The 25,447-nt window shown below is 41.2% G+C and overlaps 1 protein-coding gene across 2 annotated transcripts in view; it reads left to right on the plus strand.

Annotated features, from left to right (window-relative positions):
• Positions 1-25,447, plus strand: part of ptpn3 (protein tyrosine phosphatase non-receptor type 3) — an 83,139-nt gene continuing 57,692 nt past the window's right edge. The window contains exon 1 of one of the 2 annotated variants that reach the window (XM_066691568.1): positions 1-170. In XM_066691568.1, the coding sequence (XP_066547665.1) occupies positions 104-170 (67 nt within the window). In that variant the 5' untranslated portion in view covers positions 1-103. Of the gene's footprint in view, positions 171-2,768; positions 3,143-25,447 lie in introns of those variants that run through there. The other variant, XM_066691569.1, reaches the window with a different exon arrangement.

The following is a 25,447-nucleotide window of genomic DNA, read 5'->3' on the forward strand; positions in this document are numbered from 1 at the left end:
AGATCAGACAGAGACGGTCGCTGCGGAGCATCTCTGTTTTCTCATCCCAGTCGCCTACATTTTGCCCTACGTTGTGGATGGTGAACATGCGGAGGATTACAATATGAAGCAGGGGGCCATGGTGGAGGGCCAAGCTGTACTGCAACAAGTCTCCTCACTGGAACAGGAGGGTGAGTTTGTTTGCTTCTGTGCTGTGTTCAGTTCTCCACACTCAACCACAGCTGGAGACCATTAAAGTGGTGAATAATGAAGGAGATGTGTGGCCTGATATCAGATTGTTAATGTTCATTGTTAATCATAATTTAAATTACATCATACTACTACTACTACTACTACTACTACTACTACTAATAATAATAATAATAATAATAATAATAATAATAATAATAACTAATGAACTTATTAATCAAAGCACGTTTTTTTATTCTTCGACTGTGATGCTGTATCTATGTATATATTCCTATTTATTTCACACACATATATATATATATATATATATATATATATATATATATATATATATATATATATACACTCACCTAAAGGATTATTAGGAACACCATACTAATACTGTGTTTGACCCCCTTTCGCCTTCAGAACTGCCTTAATTCTACGTGGCATTGATTCAACAAGGTGCTGAAAGCATTCTTTAGAAATGTTGGCCCATATTGATAGGATAGCATCTTGCAGTTGATGGAGATTTGTGGGATGCACATCCAGGGCACGAAGCTCCCGTTCCACCACATCCCAAAGATGCTCTATTGGGTTGAGATCTGGTGACTGTGGGGGCCAGTTTAGTACAGTGAACTCATTGTCATGTTCAAGAAACCAATTTGAAATGATTCCACCTTTGTGACATGGTGCATTATCCTGCTGGAAGTAGCCATCAGAGGATGGGTACATGGTGGTCATAAAGGGACGGACATGGTCAGAAACAATGCTCAGGTAGGCCGTGGCATTTAAACGATGCCCAATTGGCACTAAGGGGCCTAAAGTGTGCCAAGAAAACATCCCCCACACCATTACACCACCACCACCAGCCTGCACAGTGGTAACAAGGCATGATGGATCCATGTTCTCATTCTGTTTACGCCAAATTCTGACTCTACCATCTGAATGTCTCAACAGAAATCGAGACTCATCAGACCAGGCAACATTTTTCCAGTCTTCAACTGTCCAATGTTGGTGAGCTTGTGCAAATTGTAGCCTCTTTTTCCTATTTGTAGTGGAGATGAGTGGTACCCGGTGGGGTCTTCTGCTGTTGTAGCCCATCCGCCTCAAGGTTGTACGTGTTGTGGCTTCACAAATGCTTTGCTGCATACCTCGGTTGTAACGAGTGGTTATTTCAGTCAAAGTTGCTCTTCTATCAGCTTGAATCAGTCGGCCCATTCTCCTCTGACCTGTAGCATCAACAAGGCATTTTCGCCCACAGGACTGCCGCATACTGGATGTTTTTCCCTTTTAACACCATTCTTTGTAAACCCTAGAAATGGTTGTGCGTGAAAATCCCAAGTAACTGAGCAGATTGTGAAATACTCAGACCGGCCCGTCTGGCACCAACAACCATGCCACGCTCAAAATTGCTTAAATCACCTTTCTTTCCCATTCAGACATTCAGTTTGGAGTTCAGGAGATTGTCTTGACCAGGACCACACCCCTAAATGCATTGAAGCAACTGCCATGTGATTGGTTGGTTAGATAATTGCATTAATGAGAAATTGAACAGGTGTTCCTAATAATCCTTTAGGTGAGTGTATATATATATATATATAATAAAACAGGAAGATAAATATAAGAGACTATAATTACCTTGGTGATGCAATATTTGCGTACAATACGAGCTCAGAGGAACAGTCTCATGTCACTCACACCATTATGAGCAAAATCCGTTGCACAATTACACAAGTGAAAATGAGTCACAGAGTACACTAGATAGATTTACCAGGAAAAAGACTTGTAATTTGTGTTATGAAACTCAAACTTCTATATAAATAACAGTTCAGATTGTAACAAGATGTATTCCCAGTGGTTGATCTCAGCCTATTAACTGACTCTGGTGGCTTTCAATACACCTCTAATGCCCTGTTTGCCTAATTTAGTGGTCAATACCCAATTGAGCCAACTCTGATAATTGTCACCATATATTCTCAATGTTTTGAAGTGCTCCTGAACTGTGTTGATGGCAGTGATAAGGATTACAATGAAGGACCAGAGAATTGCTCTGCCAATATAGCGGTGCATTGCTCTCATGTAGCAGGGTTCCCTCAAACAGTTTGTAAAAGCATGGAAAAGTCTACTTGGTGTTTATAGAAGCTATCTGTGACCAGCAGGACTATCTGAGGTGGGTTTCAGACTAGAGCCTTATATCTCATGAATTGTATGGAACCATAACAGCGGGGGAAGGTGACACTATTGCCACTAGAGGGAGTCCGTGATGATGATGATGATGATGATCTATATAGCCTATACGTTGGTGAACCTTATAGGCACACGAACCATGTATCAGTGTTCTATCTTTAGGATAAGAGGAAATGCATATTTTAAAGTCAATAAGAATATAGATGAGGGGTATGTGAAAAGAAAACACACTGAAACATAGCCTAAAAATAACATATTGCTGATAATGGTCACTTTCTAATGTTTTCAGCCACACAATAGCACAATATAAATGTATACATGAACAAATGCAATGGGAACAACTTTGAACGACAGGCACACATAACGCCTTTCTTCAGTGACACTAGCCACCTTTGATCGGAGTGTAATCTGGACAGCTACAGCAGCTGAGACCATAACCACACTAGGGAGCAGCCGACATCCACAAGCCAACTCCTTTCTCCCAGGCTGGAATCGCTGCCAGATTTCCGACCGCAGCCGAAGATTGCCGATCAGGCGCTCGGCTGCTCGGGCGCCATCGGGAATCGGCGCTCGGGTGCCGTCGGGAATCCGGAGGCGAGGCGGAGATCGGGAGTAGCGAGAGAAGGAGCAAAGGGGGCAGAGCACGGCACACGCTTCCTGGTCCTCCTGTCCTCACCGACACCTGTCTTTGTTTGGGTCTGAACCGATCGGATACACAGAACTGGGGGGCAGGGGGAGGCCCGTTTCAGGACAAGATCAAACTCCGGGAATCTGGATGTTTCAGGTAAAACAGCACGCTGCTACACTGAAGGGTGGACAAGACCTGCGAGGTAGTGTGTGTCTGTGAGAGAGAGAGAGAGAGAGAGAAGAAAGTAGCAAAGCTTGTTGTGTAGATGTTGCTACTCCCAGTTCAATATGAGGTGTGTGCAGGAGAGAGAGAGAGAGAGAGAGACTGAGTAACATTGTGGCAACGTCAATATTGACACAGTGCATTTCGGTGCACTCCGGCAGCAATGTCCGGATACTTACACCAGCATGTCTGAGGACAGGAGACCTCTCCTCTCCTGGCTCTGAACTTGTATTGTTGTTTGTGAGCAGCCATAAAGCAGGCTCGTCCCACTGCTGCACATATACTCTGGAAACTGAGCATTTCAGCAGGACGGATCATGGATTCAAAATAAGAGACAGCCTCACCGATTGCCAACACAGTGTGCTTCCCTTGTGGGGTGTTGCTGTTTCTCAATCACCCTCTTCTTCTCCACCTTTGTCCTTTAGAGATATGTCTTAAGGGATATCAATGCTTGCTTTGGCTGCACAGTATAAACAAGACGACGGGCTATTGCTATACTTGCTGACAATTGTGTTTAGACACATCAGAATGAAAACAGGCTGTCCTCACTGACAAGCTAGCTAAATGTTCAGCAAGTTGTTCTTCATGGTTTCTGTGTAGCAGCTAGAGACTTGGTGTGTGTGTTTATTTGTGCTATGTAACAGCTGCATAGACATGGATTAACAAAAACAAGTGATATACTTTAATAATAGTTCATGCAAACCTTAATCTGGACATCAAATTTGAAAATTAGAAAGGCGTTCAAGTGTGACCATTTCATAAACAGAATTAGGAGTGAATTGGGCTTGTACTTAAGTGCCTTCACAGCTGTCATTTGTTCACATACTGCATTTAATAAAAATGGTTAATTTAACGGTACTCATTTATAACATGCATACTTTCAGAGCAGAGCACTGAGTCAGCCAAAGAAACATCTGTAAAACGTGGTTGACGGGTGTGTGGAAACCTTTGACAGCCACTGCATAGAAATCGGTGCACTGACAGAGAAATTGATCTTTAGTTTCCTCTCTCTGGGCTGAATAAACATTTTCAACAAACTCTAAACAGGTATCATTGATAGATATGTATAGTTGAATGATTTAGTATCAATATTGTTATTGTTATCACCTGCTTCAGACCTGAAATGAAAGTCAATAAAGTAAATTATTATGCTATTCTTGTAGGTTATTAAGAAAGCAGTGGCTATGAGGAGCCTGACTTTAAAGGAGGCTGTTTGCTCTGCTGACAGACAACCCCATTGCAAATCCACTGCTTCCGAAACACATTTACCAGTCTTACGGGCAGGAAGAATAATTGTGTTGAACAGAGCTGGAACTAACTTTTGAGAGGAAGTGAAGCGGGGAAGCCAATCGCTGGAACACAGGCTCAAAGTCCTGATAGATCTGCTGTCACTGAATGCTGTCAGTGAAGTAGCAGAGAAACAGACGCTGAAGTGCTGTACAAGAGTAAGAGGCACAGCAAGAACAGTGCCATTTTTATAATGAACCCGCGGCTTGCACCGTACAAAATAGTGTGTGTGTGGGGGAGCTGAATACCTTGGAGGTTGACCAGCATTTCCCAATAACATTTTCTGTCTCTGGGAAACAACTCTATAATAGCCACTCAGAATACAGCATAATTATGTGCCACTCTTGCAAAAGAAGCAACGAGTTTGCACCAGAAATTCAGGGACACAGAACGCTCCCAAATGTGTCTCAGACCTACTTGCTGAACCTTTTTAGTTTTGTGTGACACACAATATCCACTCTGGGTACCTTTCCCTGAACAAACTGTGGGAAAACTACTGCAGCTGGATTAATAATGTTTTTAAGGTAAAAGAAATAGCCTAACTGTGCACAAGAAATGAGAAAGTATGCAATAAGTGAAATAAACAAAATTATATAACGACCCAGTGCCGGTTATGTATGCTTACACTGCCCCTTTAAGGCCGGAGCAAATGTGTACAAAACACAGCAGTAAGTACACAGAATCCATTTGTCAGCTTGGCAATGAATGTTGTAAACTGTTAAGATTTAGCCTGAAACTCCTTTCTGTTTTATATACGTTTTTTTTTTTTTTTTTTTTAATAACATACAATATGTCTAATGTTAAACTCATGGCTGTTGTGGACAGATTGCTATTTCGTGTTCATTAGCTGGCTGATTTGATTTGCAGGCTCTGGCTGAGGTTTTCAAAGCCACATTCTTCAAAGCACCTCACAAGCACTGAAACAAAAAGGGCCGTGAATTTATTTAATAATTAAACCCTTGGCCAGTGTGGAGCTAGTTCAAGGTATTGCCACAGTATGTAAATACAGCACGGATCATGCCAGGAAAGAACACATTTACTGTTTAGCCAGTCAACACCTCCCCCTCCCACACTCTGATAAGGAACAGTCTCTTCATCAGGCGGTGCAGTCTGCGTTGGGGGCGGGGGGGTGATCAAAATGTTTTTCTTTTGCTTTCTTAAATGTGTGATGGATTGAATCGTTTTGCTGTAACATTTTCTTAACTTCATGGCAGCGCTTGGGGAGAAAATTGTACACAACAACATCTGGTTGTAGCGCACTAAATGAAACAACATTATTTTTACATAATTTAATAATTTGTATGTGTGAGTGAGTGTGTGTTTGTGTTTTTTATCGCTTCAGTCTGAATATCCTTGTAGCTCTCTGCTACAGCTGACGAGCCACACACACTAATTAGGTAGATTCTGATGGTAACACTTTAAAACCCCAGTTAGCAGAGCAGGTCCCAGCAATTTGTCCTCAAGAGTTGAACTCAGCTTGGGTGATCTCAGCCTGCCCTCACTGTATGTGTCTGAAGGGGTTTCTGTGGTGCATTATGGGAAACCTGCATAGAAGACACCACTTCTTTCCTCTGGGGGAGCAGCTGTAAAAACGTCCTTCATTTCCAGATCCCCAGACTCTTAATGACAGTTTATAAGATCCCCCACACTAAGCCATTGTATTGCAATTTGACGTGGCTCAGACTGGAAACCTTGTGAGTTGATGGGCTTCAGAAGCTTTAAAGGCTTTAATATGAAGACAAGTATAACATAACTGCAGGTGTCAAATGTTTGAAAGCAAGTTGCCACTGTAAAGCCGCTTTTGGTACCGTATTATTATCAGACAATCTTTGTTTACAAGTCTCATTGCAAATTAGCAGTCTTGGCAAATTATACATCGAGGGATTATTTCGGTCACTGTTCTGACTGGGTTCCGCACACCCCAAAGGATTTTAATAACAGAGGGAAATCAGGGTGACACGCTGTAATTGTACACCCCCCCAAAAAAGGCTGTTTATTTCTGTATAAAAGACAACTGCACTTGATTTAGTTCAACAAATTGTGACCTTGAAAGAGTCATAAGGCTGTTTGGAAAGGAGAAGGGTGGTAACAGATAAAGTGTGACTAATTATTTTTCAAAGAGCAAGAAACATTTCCTGTGACACATTTATTTCATGTTGAAGGGTCTTTACGTAGGATAGCTAAAAGGTTACTTCATGCATTGTTATTGAGATGTAAAAAGTTAGTAAATAAAATAGGCATGAAGCTGTTTTTTTGTCAGATGTTTTTGAAATCTTGATGTAATGGCTTGGTTTACACTCATTTTTGAAACATTATTATTTTTCCAGATTTAATACTGATAAACAGCAGCACACAAATTATTTAGTTTATTTGTTTGTAGTATACACTGTGTTCTTTTCTAATATAAATATGGCCTAAGCCATTTGACTGCTGGGGCACGCTGAGAATGGAAATTGTTCCACTTCGACTTGTCCTTTAAACATAATTGTTACTTGTATCTGCAATGTACTGAGTTGAAATGTAAATGAATCCCTAATCTAATTCAAATATTGACTAGGAAAGATGGGAAATACCTTACCATCTTAAAACCCTGTTAAGTTTTTGTGTAAAGAATATTGAAGTTGTTGGCAGTCCATCATCTGGGTGTTGTTCTGATCGTGATTATTTAGACAAAAAAAACAAGCTGTCCTACTTGGTTATGGTGTATCTCAAAAATATATTTCAAAACCATGTGTTTCCAAATTCCTCAGTCTGAACTTACACTTCACACTATTTGGCCTTTGTTTTGATTTATACGATCTTGTTGAAATGCGGGGAGTGTGTCGGGGGTTGTCTGTGCTTTGTCTTATACTATTTTTAAACCTGCTTGTGTCAAGAGAGGGGCTCTTTTTGTCGGTTGCAAGGCAAACTTAATACATCAGCTTGGCTGGCTGGCTGCAGTGACTCCGAATGTCAGATTAAAGTCTGATGGGAGCTCCGTGTCAGCAGCCACCAGGGGAGGGAATGAGCAGGAACACATGAGGGCTGAGCACTGTTGCACAGAAGTGATGAGAAACCGAGGGGGGTCACTGAAGGGGGCAGCCCTGTCATCATCACATGCGAATCATGTATGGTGCCAGCACAGGAAGGCATTGCCAACCCGTACAGAAACCACGCAGTTCCCTAACCAGTGACAGGGCATCCCGCTGCATTAATTGTTTCCATCTGAGTGGGTTCGATTTCGGAACAGAAGCATAAATGTCTTCTTATTAGCACCTCTGGTGGAATTGCACAAGCGCTTTAATATATCGACCTGTACTTTTCTATTATTATTATTACTGGGTAGGCTACATATTTTTTGTTTTTCCTGTAAGTCATACTTGATTTGGCAGTTTCTGTAACAGTCAATAACTGCAGATTAGTACAGTGTCTTGTGTTTTGGCAGTCCTTAACAAGCACTACATTCAGTCAATCCTAGACTATTCCTTTATTTGCTTTGGTAGAACAAACCAAGAACAGATTCTCTGTTTTCTGCACAGCCATGACTTGGGAAGCACGGGTTGTGGATTTATAGTGACTTATTATTTTTATGAGTCATTTAGGGCAGGAAATATTTCTGTACCTTTCTGGGAGGGTCGCGCCCAAGAGTCCTTTGATAATGTGGAGTGTTTGTTACTCTGTTATCCCCTCGGAAGGAATTGCCATGCGATTGTTGGAGAACATGTAGCTTTTCCAGGTTTTCTTTTGCTGTGATTTTCTTATTTGCGCAATGTCTTTTTGCAGAGTTTGCCTATTGTTTCACTCATATCCCAGTTGGATCAGCTGTTTGAAGGAGCCTAGATGTTTAAGAAACTGCCTTCATAACAGGACCGTTTCTTGAAGCTGCGTCTGATTGGATCAGTGGTATGAATCCAGCGGCTTGTGTTCATCAGCATACTTATGTTCTTATCAATTATGTAAGGGCTTAAGTTATTTCTGTTAGTTCTCTCTGGATGTTTAGTTGAATGCTGGGAAGGGACGGTTTTGGGTGCTGGGGTAAGAAGTAAAGTTACTTCCCTCTAAATATAATTCTGGTTTGCTTTCAAACATTCAGCAGGATTAATTATAATTCTTCTCTGTGAAAAGAGAGTTCAGTAATATAGTGTGTTGAAAAGATCTTCTGATGGGGTTGTGTACAGCTGACTGTTATCCTAGTGTAGCAGGAGTTCATGTGTAGCTAATGGCTGAGGTGCTGACAGTAAGTCTGATGGCCAGTGAATTGTGGCTGTTGGGTTAAGGTTTTGAGTTGGACCAGGCCTACGTTTCAACACAGACCAAAGAGGTTTTTTAGCTTGCAGCCTAGAGGGGACCGATTTAGTGTAATTTTCCTGAGCACTGGGTTAGTTGTCAATATAATTTGATAAGAAAAAGGAATGTTAATATTGAAAATTATTTCAAAATTTAAAAAAGTGTATTTGTTTTATCTGCAATGCGCATTTTTGGTCATGTTGTAAGGGAAGATCTGATAATATCCTGAACAGCTACAGTGAATTTTATTTTTTCTTCACCAACATTGAAAAGTAAATGTGTGAGTTTGTGCAGTAAATGTAATCCTCTTCTGACTACGTGTCCATAAACATACAATTTTGCAAGGAACAAAGCTCAAATGTCTGAATTGGGGTTTGAAAGAACTCTGTGTGATTGCTTCATAAAGGAAATAAAAACCTGTTGGATTTCATTGAATCATCCTTTCTTTAAAGATTGAAAAAACAAACCAAAAGCATTTTTTTTTTGCCTTGATGCTGAAGCAAGTTTGTCACCCTGCAGCTAATCTGTGGATGAAAAGGTCAAACATGACAGCCGTTTAACGCCAAAGTTAAGCATTGTTCATGTATTTCCTATTTTAGAAGTCAAATTTAAATCGCTGCTAGACAAAATGTATTTCCTTGAGGCAAACTTTGTATTTATTTACTTATGTTAAGTATTGAAAGTGACCTCTTGTCACTCAACATCCAGTGGCTGCAAAATGCAAAAAATATGTATTAGAAATATAGCCTAGTTATGAATGTTCAATGAAAGCAAGCAGGCTATTTATTTATAATGCATTTTTATTGTAACTCACTGGATGTATGTGAATGTCATACCTGATTGTAGTTTGATGTCAGGAATAAATGGAAATTGTTTTTATTTTTTTATTTGTATTCATACCCAAACAAACAATCTCCGAAGTACAGCAGGGCTTGAGTTTTACCTCAGGGAGAGTGCGGTGGTGAATTATAATTGGCTTTGCTTTGGTATTTTGCTGTCTTTCTCTGGCCATCGAGACTTGGGACTGTCCCCTCTTGTTAGTTAAAGATCTCCACTAAGGGAACGTGTTTTGGAGGTGGACAGGGTTATATTTTAATTTTCCATATATTTATATGGTACTTGCATAAAATATGCCATAGACTTTATGCTATATTTTTCCTTTCTCTCCAGTTTTACTGATACTGAAACAAACAGGTTCAGTTAGTGTTTTAAAAGTGAATGCTCTCTGTCTTGAGTCACCTAGCTACGAAGGCAGCTTTCAGATTTAGCTTTACAGGATTGTGTGCAGATATGCCTCCAAGAAACAGGATCTGACTGTTGGAAGCAGGAATAGGCTGAGCTGCCGTTGCTAGTTTTACACGCATACAGACAACATGTGAATCCACCCCCCTCCTTGAAAATGTTGGTAGATTCCACGTAAGGCTTTTCAAGACATTGCAGATACAATGGGGGGGAGTATTATTTTCATGTGTTGTCATGATATTAGTTTGCTTGTTTGTTTGTTTATTTGTTTGTTTGTTTAAATCGCCTGCTGAGGGTTTCAAGCTGTTTGTGCGACCCTAGGCATTCTGGCTTCTGGATGATCTGCTTAATTAATCAAGCGCAACACCAAAGCGTGGCCTCCTCACACTGACTCAGCCTTGCTTAAAGAACTGCCTTTCCCATCTGTTTAAAGGACATTTGCGATGGAGCAGTTAATCTGGCCTGGTATTCTGAACCCTGTACTTTGCTATTTTTCACATCCAGTGAAAGCCTGGTAGCCCCCATATCTGCTTGATCTACTTTTCACCCTTTTAGTCAACAGTACATGTTGAGACAACATGCTTGGCACTTAAACTTGGCTTTTTCCATCCTGATGCAGATGAGGCTAGCTAGACTTGTGCAGCATGAAGCACAGGGCCATCGATTGTGTCGGGGTTTTAAGAGAGGTAGAAAACGAGAGAGGTGAACATCGAAGCACCGTGTCAGGCCTGATGAACAGCTTTCCTTGGTGGCGAGATATAATGAATAAGAACCAGCCCCAGGACTTAAATGGTCAAGTGCTGGGGCTGGTTCTGTGCAAGGCTTTGGGGATGCCCGAGTTCAGATTGTCTAAGAGCTGGATTTGCTCTTCAGTGTAATTAATAAAAGGAAAGCATCCTGGAAAACACTGGAGCTTGGAAGATAAAACCGAAATGAGATAATGTACAAAGACATTGTGTGTTGTAGAATTTATTTAGGCTGCTTCACAGAGAAAGAAAGCATGTCTGATGGAGGCTGAGGAATGCTGGGGAGAGTAATTGAGTGCAGTGTTCAACTGGCACAATCCATCTCTTCTTGCACAGTTACTGCCAGACCTAGTGTGAGCGCAGAATGTAGGTCACCTTTGGTTTGAGCAGGCACTTAATTGTCTCCAGCCAGAAAGTGCAGCAGAAAGCACAGAGCTAAATGCACCGCGTTGTGCAGTGATTTGCTACACGGTGTCTGCTGATGAACGGAAAAATCACAATAATGAGATAACGAGATGATGAATTCAATTCTGCAGTTGCGCCTGTGGCTGTCTGGTGGAAACTTTAATTTTGTAAATTATTCTTTTGCTTTTTAGCATTCGGTTATTGCACATCCATGGTGGTGACAGCATTCCAGTCAACATGGAAATGACACAGTTCTTATTTGCAATTTAAAACACAGGATCTGCATTATCAAGCTTTTATTCAGGCTTGGAACGGACGACTCAGAGCTGCAATGAACTTCTGTGGATTCGGAAAAAAGGATTATTACAAAACAAACAAAATAGGGAGTTGGGAGTTGAATCCTTCAATCCTTCTCGTCCATTGTTCTTGGTTTGGAGTGGGGGCAGTAGTTAGGGGTTTTGAACATCTCTCCCCCAGCTAATCTGTCTTACTTTAAGAGTCATTTGCAGGATGATCAGATACATTCTTTATCTTTCCAGAGAGACGAGCATTAATATATTGCCTTCTGGAAACTAAAATTAGTAAAGAGTACAGCCACTTAAAGGGTGCATTTTAGTGTGTTGTGAAATTGAACCATTGTTATCCCAGGCTGGGACTGCAGATGCCTTAGACTCCCTCCTGAAGCCCTCAGCCCAGTGTGGAGGAGGGAGAAGGGAGGTACAGTGACCCAGTTTCAGCCTCAGCCTGGAACAGATGTTGGAGATGAATGTATAGTAACTCCAATGCCCCCACGTATTGTTTAGTCTTCAAAGAATGTGCTCAACTTTCCTTTTTCTGCAGACTATTTAAGACCTGAAAAATGTGTTTGCTAGACAGAAATGATACAGGACACTTTCATATTATTCTTATATAGTGGAAACAAGCACTTTCCTTTTAGTATCATTTTTGTGAAACTCCAGTAAGGGTAATGGACCACAAAAAGGGACATTTCTGCATCTGGGCAGACAGGTCTGGTTAAGGATGTTCCCACATTGTAAATTGAATTAAGATTAAATTATAATGAAAGTGATGCTTCAATTCAAAGTGATTTACAGAGATGAGAAACTTGTTGTTGCTGCCTTTTTGCTTCAGTAGGTCCTTGTTTTTGCATCTCATGTGAAGGACTGAGCACAAGGAAGTTTAGAAAATGGTCTTGAATCTGCTTCTTACCGTTTTCCCAAATCATTTTACTTCAAAGCCTTCGTCTGATGCAGATACTCAAGCACCAGGACTAAGAGGCTAGGAGGGCCACTCTTGGGGTTTTGGACACACCTTTAAATTAAACCCTGCAAGCTGTACCCATGTGTTGTATCCATGCTTCATTTCAACGAATGGTTGTGGGGTGGTGTGTGGCAAGGGTGGGGGAGCCCCCTGTAATGTCTCTGAGCCGTGGGGTTGCTGCAGGTCCTGTCACGTCAGGCCCCCAATCGGTAATATATGTATGTCATTCGGGAGCTACACCAAGGACAGTTTGGGGGGTCCTCTGTCATTAAAGTCAATTTATTTTGCTGTTATTTGGGGCCCACTCTCTCGCCTTCAACCACCACCACCACCACCACCACCACCTCTACCAGTTCTGTATTTCTGGGAGTCAAGCAAGATTGGTTTCACGAGCATTAAGTGCCCTCTGTCACTGTTTGGCTGTGTAATTTTGTGGCCGTGCTCTTATACCTCCAGCTGGTTAGTGCAGCTGCAGCACAGAAAGCGCACCCACAGCCAACACCCTCTGCCACTCACACACCATGCACAGCAGTGACCAGACCTGATTTCCATCGTTAAAGAGAATGTGAACCAACAATTTGTATTTGGATGTGAAATTACTAAATATAGGATTATAAGATGAGGAAGCCTAATGTATTCGTCTATTATCCCAAACAATATCTCAAACTGTTTATTTCTTTGTAACTTTTTTCCCACTGTATAGAATTCTATCCAATGTATTCATAATTGTCTGAATGCTTGTCAACGTGTCCCCAGAAAGAGGAAAACAATTTCTGTCCCCTGTATCTAGAAATGAAGAGGCTAATAAAATGAAATGTAATGTTTAATTTTCCAAGCGTTTTATACACCACCCTCCCCTCTCTTTCTGAAGATCAGTTCAATAATTAGCTCAGGCAACAAAGTAAAGCGAAGGTTCATTTGACCTTCTTCTTCTAGGATTGTATAATGTAGCTTCGTTGCTGGGCTGAATGCACAAGGAAAATGAAGCGCTCAAACACAGTCAGTTTGGTGGATTTGGGCTCCATGACCTAGAATTGTGTCACCCACGCCTCCAGTAGACAAGACAGCGACAGGAGCAGTTCGGAGCTGGGTGGCCATTATCTCTCTGTAGGGGGTGCGCTGAAATAAACATTTAGGGCAGTTCAAGCTTTCCCAGTTTTAATGCAACTACATACAAAAAAACCAAATTAACCAAATTACTTCCTATAGCCTTGTTCTATCAGTTCCATGTGTCAAAGACAAAAAAAACACGGTCTGCTTTGCCAGGTCATCATAGTCATTTGACGGTGGCCTTCTTGTGTACAACTTGAGAGTGAGCCAGTGATTAAATCCATAAAGTGTTGTTGTCATCAGTAAGTGCTTTCTGACCATATAACGTCACCTCCATGTGGTATGTGCAGTCATCTGCTTTTACAGAAAGATGCCCCTCTGTTACCAGTACACACATTTTCTCCTTCTTTCTACCAAACTGATTCATCTATCATTAATGCAGCATGCTAATGTGAATTTCTCACAGCAACGACTGATGCTCAGCTGATGGCATCGTTTGTTTGTTTTTTTTCCCATGGTGTCTCCTGCCATTTCCTAGAAACTGATATAGCACATTTTTTTTTATTGAAAGGCAATGCCGGGTGTGTACATTAGAATACCACCAGGAAAACACTGCATGCGTATTAGTGCTGCAATTGTGTGCAGTTTATCAGAGCAAATACAGTGGCCAGATTGATTTAGAGCAGCATGGGACTCGAAACATTAGAGAAACTTTGTGCCCAAAGCATTTAGCACTTATTAAAAGCAGTTTTTGATCTCCCTCAGGGCTGTGCTGTACAGTGGATTGCAACTGCTTTTTCAGACCCTTCTGTGAAGTTGCCGGGCTTTTGCAATCCTTTACGGAGGTTTTCTTCAGGGGGTTTGAATTTAGGTCATAAGGCGCTTTCTTATGCCTGACTCCCAGCCTCTGATGTAAGAGATGATGCAGCTCTCGTCAGGAAATGCTGTGCGTGCAGAGTAGTTGTAAAGAGTGAGGGAAAAAGGTGTTGTTTACTGCAGCAAATGTTTTTCTTTCAGTTATAGATTGCAGTTTTTTCTTTCTTTTTAGTTATGTATTTATTATGCAGTGCTATGGCATCTTTCATTAAAGAACACTTACAGTCATTGTGAGAAGTGTTGACTGTACATTAATGACAGATGTGGTGTGCATCTGAGGGGACTACTTAGATTCCAGATTCACCATTTCTGTTGCTATAACCAAAACACATATTAATTATGGCATGGTAGTATGGTGTCAAGTAAGATCCCTTCTTATTCCAGAGCCGGAAACAATATCGAAATGCTTTACAGAATTTTCAGCGAATTATCTAGTTAGACTCCCGAATCAAGTCCGGATCACTGTAAGCCTTAGGCCAAACTGGGAATTATGGCCTGCCTTGGGTCCTGCACCAGTAAAGGGCAGGCTGCTGTTCATGGGCTGAACATGTAATATAGATGTTTTTCTGACTCTCCAACAAGATTCCATATTTTTTTCTGTAAATGATTGCTTTTGTAATTTTGGTTATGGTTGAAAGTAGATCTTATGGGAACTTTTCAGGAGATGCACAGAAACTTACATTACAATCCTCATAGTAAAATCACTCCAATCCAGCAAAATCCCCCCCATTCGTCTAAAGTGAAAGACTTCCTTCAAAAACAGATGCTGTGTCCCAAAAGCAGAAACCCGCATTAACATAATGAAAACAAATAGTCTATGTGTAGACGGAACGGTCCGCAAACTCGGGTGGACACCCACACGTTTTCGTTTTTTTCAGAAGCAGCAGCAGCCCACAGGAGAGATGAGCATTTGCATATTTAGTGTTATTTTATTTGCATTTCTCCTGCATAGTTTAGTAAACGCAAACCTCCCACACTCGCATCAAACCCCTTCTTTGCTCTTTATAGAAGTCCTCTCTTTTGAAATCGAATGTGATTAATGTATCTTTTTGTCAGCTTCTCTGCTTTATTTCATTTTCTCTTTATAGAGCGTCCTGAACTCTAAACAAACATTTAAAGAATTACGTTGTTCTGGGAAACATTTGGAAAGGTCATAGAAAATGTAATTCGGAGACATTCACAATCATAAAACCTAATATATTTGTTTAGTCCTGACTCATAAGAGATTTAAAACACTGCCAATAGAGTAGCATTGTTGTATAGGAAACCTCTGAACTGTTTTCTCAGAACAGAAGACCTGACAACTGTAGCTTTCTGTAACAGAATATTCTTTGTAGGCTATAAACCAGGAACTTCTTTATGGTAAAATTAAGTTAATGCTATTTGTTCACTCTAATACTGTTTCTCTCCACTTTAACAACCCATTATAGTAAACAAGTAATTTTTTGTTTCTCTATCATGATGTTTATAGATTTTCCCAAAAGTCAGGATGAGTGCAAATAAGATTTTCAGCCAATAATATATGTATTTTTTCTGTTTGTCATAAGAGCATTTTGTTCACTACAGTTTGCTTTCATTGAAGAGTTAAGCTTGTTGCCTGGAGACATGCTCTGTCAAAGTCAAGCAAGAAGAAAAAGTTATCTGTTGCTCTCTGTTGATTGCAGATGATAGCCCTGAATCGCAGTCTGATGGGCTCCGGCTCAGAAGGGGAAAAGTGAAAGATTCCTTTGTGATAAAACAAATCCCATTTTCTCAGTTGATTAGGGATTAATGAATGAAGATGAGCCTTATGGAACCATATCAATGAGACGGGTATTATAGCAGGAAGGCCCTTGTGGGTTTTGTGAACCGCCTTCTAATAACACTCTGGGAATCCAGGGGAACGGGGCGTCTTCACATTTGTATGCCCTAAGAAAACTAATATGACTGTTCGCCAGCATAGATATTGGGCAGCAATACACTACATGGTCAGTGAAATCCAATGCATTGGTTTGGAACATCAGTCTGAGTGTGTGTGTGTGTGTGTGTGTATGTGTGTGTTATTTCTTATCTGTGAACTGCAGCACAGTGAAAGCTGGTGTACAGCAACTGTGTCTTTGTGTATTTTTGGTCTGTTTCACAGCTGGGTTTGAACAGGGTTTGAATACCTTAGGATAAGGCTCAGTTTTTGGGAAATGTTAGTGGAGCATTGAAAAAAGCCCCAAATAAGAAAAACAACAACAAAAAACCCCACCATGCATCATTAACGTGTCCCCATCAGTGTACAAAAGCACGGTTTTCCAATCTATGCCTGCAGGCCTTTCGTCTCCGACCTCGACTTTATCTTGAAAATCTCCCACTTTGATGTAAGCGATTATTAAATGCATGCTGTATGCACTGCAGCGAGGCCTAGATAAAGCACCATGCTCAAAATCCACTCTCTCAGCAGACAGCGCACGGGCAACTCTGGGGAGCCTGGATCTAGGAACCTCTATCGTTAAATAGCATATTGCATCTGCTTGACAGTAGGCAGTTTTGGTCCATCTTCTCGGCGCTTGTTCCCTAAACCAAGGGTGATTTAACGATGCAGCCTTCAGTCGAACTTACACACAGTTTTCCCAGAATGCCACAAGAGAAGGTAAAGGGTATTTTCACATTCTGTCACAATGTGATTTAAATAAGGCATGCTGTCTTACTAACGGAAAAAAATGTGCAGCGCTGTATGGATTTTATGCTGTATGATGTCTGCAGTGTAGGATTCATGTCTGTGGTGATAAAGGACGCCGTATGTGTGTGTGTATGTGAGTGTGTGTGTGTGTGTGTGTGTGTACAGTAGCTGCAGGCCTGCTAAAGGGACTCTCCACGCTGCTGATTCGGATGTATGGTGAGTGAGAGGTCAGTGTGCTGGGCCTACGTTGTGTCACATGCATGGCATCTGATGCACAGATTCCCAGCTCACATCAGGTCTGTCTGAACAAGTCTGGACTTGCAGTGATTTTCCTTCGTAATCGTGCCTTGCCAGCACTTGGCAAGATTTTTTTATTTCTAATTGTTTGGTGGTTGTTTTTTAAATTATTTTCCCCTTGCAACTCTAGGCTGTGCAAGAGAATGCATAGTGTGTATAGCAGGCAAATGGAAAAGGAGTCGACTCATTTTATTTTTGCTTTGTCTTCGCAGTAATTCCATATTATACTGCTCTTCATTGTTGGAAATACATGGTATCTTTAAAGAAAGTATTATTTTGTGTTGTAGTCAAGTCTGTTTACAGTTATGGTGGCCGTTGAGACAAATTACACCTCTCTGGGGTAGCTGAGTGATGGAGAGAGGGCCGAGAAAGAGGCATCTTGATATGACACCCTTTTTTTCTTGGAAAACTTGACATCTATGTGTATTAGATAACCGCATGCTTGGAAAAGTGTGTTGAAGTTACCAAGTGTACTAGCAAGGGTAAATAATCACAAAGATTCACAAAACTAATTATGCCTATATGAGATTTGTTATATTTTAGCCTCTTGTAATATAGTTTGGGTGATTACAGTGATTTATCATTTATTTTCTTCTGAAAGTGAAGTGTGGAATTTATCATTTCAACCCTGGGCCTTGGGGGATCTTTTCTCATAACCTTTATTTTCGTCAAATTGGCTTGAATGGAAATTGCAGACTTTTAGGTCTAAGTGTGTGTGATTCCTTATTTTAGCAACTTCCCAGGATGCATCGAGCTGTATAGCCATTCTCTGATTGTTAAACAGTTAAATTCACTACACATGTGCCATTTAGACAAAGGTATGCTCAACGTCTTGTCAGTAGTAACCGCTCAAGCTCTCCGTTCCTGTTAGACTATTGCAGAGCATGTGCCATGAGCAGGTTACTTCTGAGGAGCATAATGGCTTCTAGTGCAAGTAGTGAAATCTCTACAGCCACCACAGTGTAAATAGTGAGTCTGCCAACACAATGCCTCAGTGTCCTATAGCTGAGAGAGCCAAAAAATGTTGAAGGAGGGGATCATCCTGAGAACCATTTTCACTGCCTTTGCTTTAGAGTCTACCAAAACACCTCTGAGCAAAGCTGGCGTGTACATTAAAGACGAAACTTGCAGGGACCAGCCTCTCTCTCTCTCTCTCTCTCTCTCTCTCTCTCTCTCTCTCTGCAGGAGAAGCTGCATAATATTCTCCTGTCCCTCTATAAAAAGGAGAACAGCAGTTGTTAAGGCCAAGGGTGGGCCTGCACTGAAATACATTGTGAACAGCTGTCCTGAAGTATTCGCCTGTTTTCCCCATGGGTTTAGTAATACATTGTGTGTGTAACAAACTCAAGGTACCTTAGCAACTGCCTTGAAACTTTACAAAAAAATATTTGATGCCTGTGTATGTGCGTGTGTGCGTTTCCTGGGATCCCAAATGAGAGCGCGGGGACCCGGAGAGCTATAACAAACTGGATAGGGTTTCACATCGGCAGCTTCACATCTTCGGAGGGGTTAAGCGGGAGGTGGCGAATTATCTGCACTTTTCATTCTGCAAGTGATATTCACAACGCTCAGGGATTGTCACCCCCGATTTGACATTGGCTGTGGCTCAATGTTCCTGGCAGGAAGTTCAATTGGGTGTGTGTTTTGTGTTTTGTTTTTGTTGTTCCCCTCCCCCTTTTAAAACACTGATAACATTCCAGATGTCTGTCTCTCTCTCTCAACTCCCTGTGCGGCAGGGTTCAGCCACTTCAGACTGGAGCTGCTGTTTCCCAGCTCGGTCTGTACCAGCTATGCTCTGTATCTCCCGGTTTTCAAGGACAGACAGTCGCACTGTCCCTCCTGCAGCCGGTACAAATCCTGCGGCAGCCCTTGATCTGCGGGACTCCAGACACAGCCTGTTCTGTCGTACAGCTGGAGATCAAGGGCGACGCGATAAAGCTCATTCAGATGTTCCTTGCGAGAGTGAGAGTAGTGGGGTCGTTATGGACCTGGCAGTAATGTGTGGATTTTGTGATTTTGCACAATTTATAAAAATATAAAAAAGCTCAGGGCTCCTTTGCTAAATTATACCACTTCCAACGCAGAATGACACTTTCCTCTGATGAGAATTAAATCCTGCTGATTTATCAGAACTAGGCATTAAAAGATACATTTTTTATTTAACGGTTCTTGCATATGTTTGAGTTTTGTGAGCTGTGCTACTGCAACATTAGCAACTTCCAATTCCCTCCGGAAATAAACTCTCAACGAGAAGTTGGGGGAATTTTTCTCCATGAGCCTTTGGAAGAGCAGGAATCTTGTACAACAATTATTTGCTTTTGGATATTTATTGTTAATTAGCGTCCTCACCCTGTAATCAATCAATCAATTCTGAGTATAAAAATTGTGCTTTACGTTTTGATTTCTTGGTGATTATCTGAAATATCAAGATGCGCTATGTTTGATACATTAGAATAGGTTGCTTGGTTTTTCCTATATTTGACATTATAATTTTTGATGTACAAACCATGTAGTTCTACGGTAAAGTCCACACTAGTAATATCTATTTAAAAACAAAAATCTAGTAAAATTGTAATAATTGTCCTTAGTACTGTATCTGCTGCTTGGTGTTTGTTGTTGAGTGGGACAGTGCCCTGAATCGTAAAGATGGATGGCATACATGACACAGGGGACAGGGTAAGAACCACGGTATAGGTGCGACCCGTGTTCAGAGCTTAAATTTGGGTGTGATTTGGTTAGGAAATATTTTACATTCTTACCATTCATTTGAGAACCATTTTTCTAGTCAAACTGCATTAGGAGGAGAAGGGGGAGTGGGGGGGTGTAGGACATGTCAAGACTTGGCCTGCCTGCCTACTGAGAGAACGGCTGTTCCTGGGAAAGGAGGCGTCGGTTTGTTTGGGTTCTTGTTTTTATGTCTGAAGATGAGTGGAAGTGGTTTCCACCGTGCTTTTTGCATATCCCGAGGTTTCACAACTGTGGAGTCGGCTTTTGCAAGCAGAGGGGTTGTCAAAGCCTTGCAGAGAGCTCGGCTTCCTGTCCGCAGACATTGCCTCTCCTCGCCCCAGTATGCTGCTAGGCCTTAGGTACAGCACTGCTGCCTGACAGGTTTCTGTTCTAACACACACGCGTTTGTTTTTAAGTGTGAGCTTGCAACTTGTTCGTCCCGCGCCGCTTCACAGACCTTAAGGTGAAAGGACAGAACAAGAGGAGACCTTTGACCTCACCATTGTTCTGTTTTTCCCCTCCTAGTCTTTGTACACAGCTTGACATTGCAGCAGGTTTCTGCCCAGGAACGTAACGTTTCATTGTGTGTATCCACTGACATGTTGGATGAAACCAAGTGAAAGGGCGAAATGTTGCGAAACACTACCAAAGGTGTGATAGCAAATCATGACGTTTGCTGAGCTAAGCTGTGGAAAGTACGCAACCCCTTGCTTGCATCACTTTAATGACTTTCCAGGCTTCCTACATTGAATTTAGGCAAAGGTCAGTTAGGCAACAGCTTTCAGTGCTTACTGACCCCTCTGCTGGCACTCTACACTTCATACTGGTCAGCCTACAGTGTGAGGTGGGGGGACTGGGTTGCACAATGTCCAGTTTACCATCTGCCTACTTCCAGTTTTGTGTGCTCTTTTATCCTATTTTTGTATTTGATATCTTGTGTCTGCTCATTTTATGTTGTTGTGCTGGGTGTTGCCTTCTTTGCTCGGTCTCAGTTACAAAAGAGGTACTAATCTCAATGGTGTCTGCTTGGTAAAATACTGGGGGGGGGGGGGTTGAGGAGATTTTCATTCTTTATTCTGGGATCATTAATTTACTGTAACCTCACAGTAGGCTGTGTTTTTAAAAGTATTAAAGGTGTGGCATGAAAAAGAGAATTTGGCAATGCTAAGTTTCAATAATGGATCAGATGGAGGTAGACATGGTCCAAAATCACTAAATATTTAAATTGAATGGTGCGTTGTGACTGGTTAGGGTTAGTGTCCCAAATGAACTTTGAATTCTGTTAAGATAAGTATTGGGAACACATTTATTTAGGTGTTAGGCCTTGTTATTTTATCATTATATTTCTTAGCAGATGCTCTTATCCAGGGTGACTTACAATTGTTACAATATATCATATTATTTTTACAATTACCCATTTATACAGCTGGGTTTTTACTGGAACAAATATATATTTAGACCTGTATGGACCGTTGATTTTGATCTCCAAAGGAACAATTCACCAAAAGAACACATGCAACTTGAAAATGCAAAAATGAGATAGTTAGATTTTAGTTATGGATACAGATGAAGTTGGGAATGGTCTTTCAGTTATACCTAAGTTGTTTCCAGAGTATTGTTTTGAGTATTGTGCAAACTCTTGCACTGAAATTACTACTGTAGACTATGGCAACTGTTGTTTTGTTAATTCATATCCTACCAATTATTTAATTAATGGAATTTGTACTTTGCAGTTTTCAAATTGCAATACAAATAAAAAAAACATTTCCATCCCTGTAATATTTCATGAAAAAATGACTAGAAACAAAACAGAAGCAAATGCTTTATTTTTAATTGATATCTGAGTTTGTGTACAAATGCCCTAATCAAGTTTTGTATCATCTTTTTAATTTCCAGTTTTGATTTTTTTTTATTAGCCATTGATTAATTTAGCCCTCCCTCATACTGAACAGCTCATCCACTGCCGTTAAGATGAGTCCTTGAAATCGCTGCATCATTCCACAGTGGCATAATTTCAATAGGATGTGAATATGCCATTTTGCAAGGGTCTCAAATGACATTCATTGATTCACAAAATTGTCTTCACGCTTTTTCTTTTTTACACGGACACCACAGCATGCAAAGCCCTGGTTTAAAACCCTTCTCAGTAAGCTGGATTGTGAATGGCAGAGAGCCAGCGCACAGACGTGTTTGGCTTTTAAGCCCCGGCGATGCTCAAACATCTGTTTCAGCCTCTCCAGGCCTATTCAGACAATATAACAGCTCCATTGATCCTTTTAATCACTATTCCGAGACCAGGCTCTTCGAGTTAATTGAAAGGCTGCCTTCTATGCACTGGGCAACTTCGCTCCAGATTTGCGGTCCTCGATTTAAACGCATCTCCATCGCAAGTTTCTACAGCTGTTCTTCCTTATTCAAGTCTCCCCAGTGCCCAGGCAACCAAGAAACTGAAAGAAAATGAGAGAGAGAAACGGAGAAACAGTGCGAGAGAGAGAGAGAGAGAGAGAGAGAGAGAGAGCTTGGTATATCCTGCGGTCTTGTTTATTAGCAATAGCATAATTCCAGATTAATCACGTCTGTCTGCCTATGTTTGTTTGATTTTTTTTTTTTTTCTCTACAGATTTTTTTCATAAGTGGAAGTAGGCTATAAAGGAAGCTGTAGTGTTTCCTCAATTTACACAACACAGGAAGCCGGTGCCTGGCTGGGTGCCAGCAGGCTGCTGTGTGTGAACTGACACAGAGCCTGTGTGAAAAGACCAGGGGCGCTGTTGAGAGGGAGAGAGAGGGTCCAGCGCTCTCGCTATGCATGCCACGGACACCAATGCTTTGGAAAATCCTTAGCGTCTGAATGAGCTCCAAGTCGTGGTCTAGCAATGCCGAGAGGCCCAAAAAAACACGGGGGTCTGACAATCGAGATTTCTTGCAGTATTTGCATTTGCAGGCAGCAGTATCTGTAAGGTCGTATTAGAAAGCTTTCAAATCTTCCAGAGGGATTTTATGTGTATTTTTAAGGGTGGTGCATCACATTCCTTTGAAAAGAATTGTCAACTCAGGTTGCCCATACATTATTTTCAAGATTTATTGCTTTGTGTGAGAGTAGACTGTCCTTTTTATCTTGGGGGGGCGGTGTTCAGAGTGGATCTGTCCTTTATTAATGCTGTACCTTGTGTGTTTTGAATGCTTCCATTAATTTATATACATTTGAATCTGTCAGACAGATGTTTTCTCGAAATTTACCAGGGAATCTTATCACTCATACTCCCACACCAAAGCAATCACAGAGCTGTGATCCAGCTTGTAATCAAGACAGAGGCATTTCCAACTAACTGAATGGATCCGTTAGCAGATAGGCTGACAGCATCAAATATCAGGTATAATATGTCAGTAATGAGATATTGTAATTGTGGTTGGCTCAAAATAGCACTTTATTTCTCAGTCTACAGGGGGAATTACTATACAGGCACAAATGTATGGGCACTCTAATTTTATATAATTTTATACCATGAGCACAGTGCTAATGTGTGGGGAGGTCAATGACACACCATCAGCCTCATTTTACTTAATTGCATATTTATTTTGTTGTTTTTTGGCTGCATTTCACAGTGCATAGTAGTCATTCCATTCATATCATATGAGCTTCGGGTTTCTCTTACTGTTACTAGTTGCAAAATGATCTCGCTTGCCCTCCTTGGCACTCCTGCTATGTGCTGGCTCTCTGCAGGGTGCCCGCACACTGGCGAGATAAACATTGTGCCCCTGAACGTGCCTTAACCTTGACACGTCTGAATCCCGTCTGTGCCGCCCACCATCTGAATAAACCAATGCACACCCTCAGTGGATTTCCCTGGGAAGACGTGTATGATTCTCAGTGTAGGCCGTCATAGTCTGGAGGATAATGCAGAATGGCGTAAGATCAACAGAGAGGCCAGTCTTATCTTAACAGAAGGTCTGGTCTTCCTGTCCTGCTTTACATTGCAGTTCTGATAGCTTCCCACAAGAATGTCAGCCCAACAGTGCTCTGCTGCAGGGAGGAGAGACTGCATCTCGCCAAGCCACTGTCCGCTGCCCTCCTCTGCCTCCCATCTCCTGGGGTCCTTTCTGTACCGCTAGTTCAGAGAGGGAGATATTATTTCTGACGTCCAAAGTTAACATCAACTGGCTCCTGGTGAAGCTGCTGTAGCAGAATTTATTTTATAATATATATCTCTCTGGGGAAAAAAACGTTTTGGCTAAGCAGACTTCATTTGTTCCGATACCTCCTTGTCAGGGTTTCGTTTAGCTGATAAATTGACAAATAAGCTTTCATTGTTGAGGTCTTTCAGTTTGCAGACTTTATTATTACTGTTTGTGTGCCATTTCTTTGGTACATCCAGATTTTCAGGATGTTTTTTTGTTAAACATGGAAGATAAGATCATTTATATATTGTATGTAATGTAGACTGATGCTTTAGTGATGCTTTAAGTATCCCACGTTTCTAGGTGGTCTCTGATCCAGGTGTAACACTGCCTGCATTCGGCACAGCCTGCTTATCTGCCTGACATTTAAGCGGGTTCATTGTGAATGGGACCCTTTTACTGTTACATCACTACCCTGGTCCCTTGGCATGGCAGGCTGTGTTGGTTGTTTGGGCGATGTGGGTCAGGCACCTGAATGTGTTCCTGAGTTATAGGTTACAGTCTGGGCTCTGGCACTGCACTCTGCACAGACCCATTTAATCTGATCTAGAGATGTGACCAGATCAGATGAAAGATCTTACCACTGCAGCTCATATCATGAGTCACGCAGTAATGTGGGACGTCTGAATACTCTGATGCGTAAATGTGTCTCCCTCCAAAGCCATTATAGTTCATACACAACTAACCTGCTCCTCAGCTGTGAATATAATTTTTTTTTTTTAAAGTTAACATATTCTGATCACCTTTTTACTGTAATGTATGTCTATGCCGATATGAGTCACTTTCTCAAGAACAATGACAGATTAAACCTACATGAATTCCATTTGATTTGCTGTTTCGAGATGACCTCATGCATGAAATCTGCCCTAAAGACAAGTGAGCTAATGACATAAACTCATAAAACGATGGGATGAACGTGATTGATAACATCCCCAAACCGACTGTGATTTGAAGGTTTAGCAAAGTTTGGGATTTTCTTTTATTATAAATATGTGAAACCTGTTTCAGTTTTATTAGGCTATTTTCTCTTATTTGATTATTTGATCATTATTATTTCCAGACACTCAAACACTGCTGCTCTGTCTGCTCAGTTTAAACGCTATTTATGCCATGAAGTCACACATTGCAAATAGCCATGTGATTCTGCACTGGCCTGACTAACATTGAACATCATAGTCTTTGTTATTATTGGAGGCCCTATTAAAAATGCATCTCTTCAAACCACTTTCTCAGGAGACAGTGTTATATGTATGTATTAAT

The sequence above is a fragment of the Amia ocellicauda genome, chromosome 18 (assembly GCF_036373705.1).
Source record: "Amia ocellicauda isolate fAmiCal2 chromosome 18, fAmiCal2.hap1, whole genome shotgun sequence".
Lineage (NCBI taxonomy): Eukaryota > Metazoa > Chordata > Actinopteri > Amiiformes > Amiidae > Amia > Amia ocellicauda.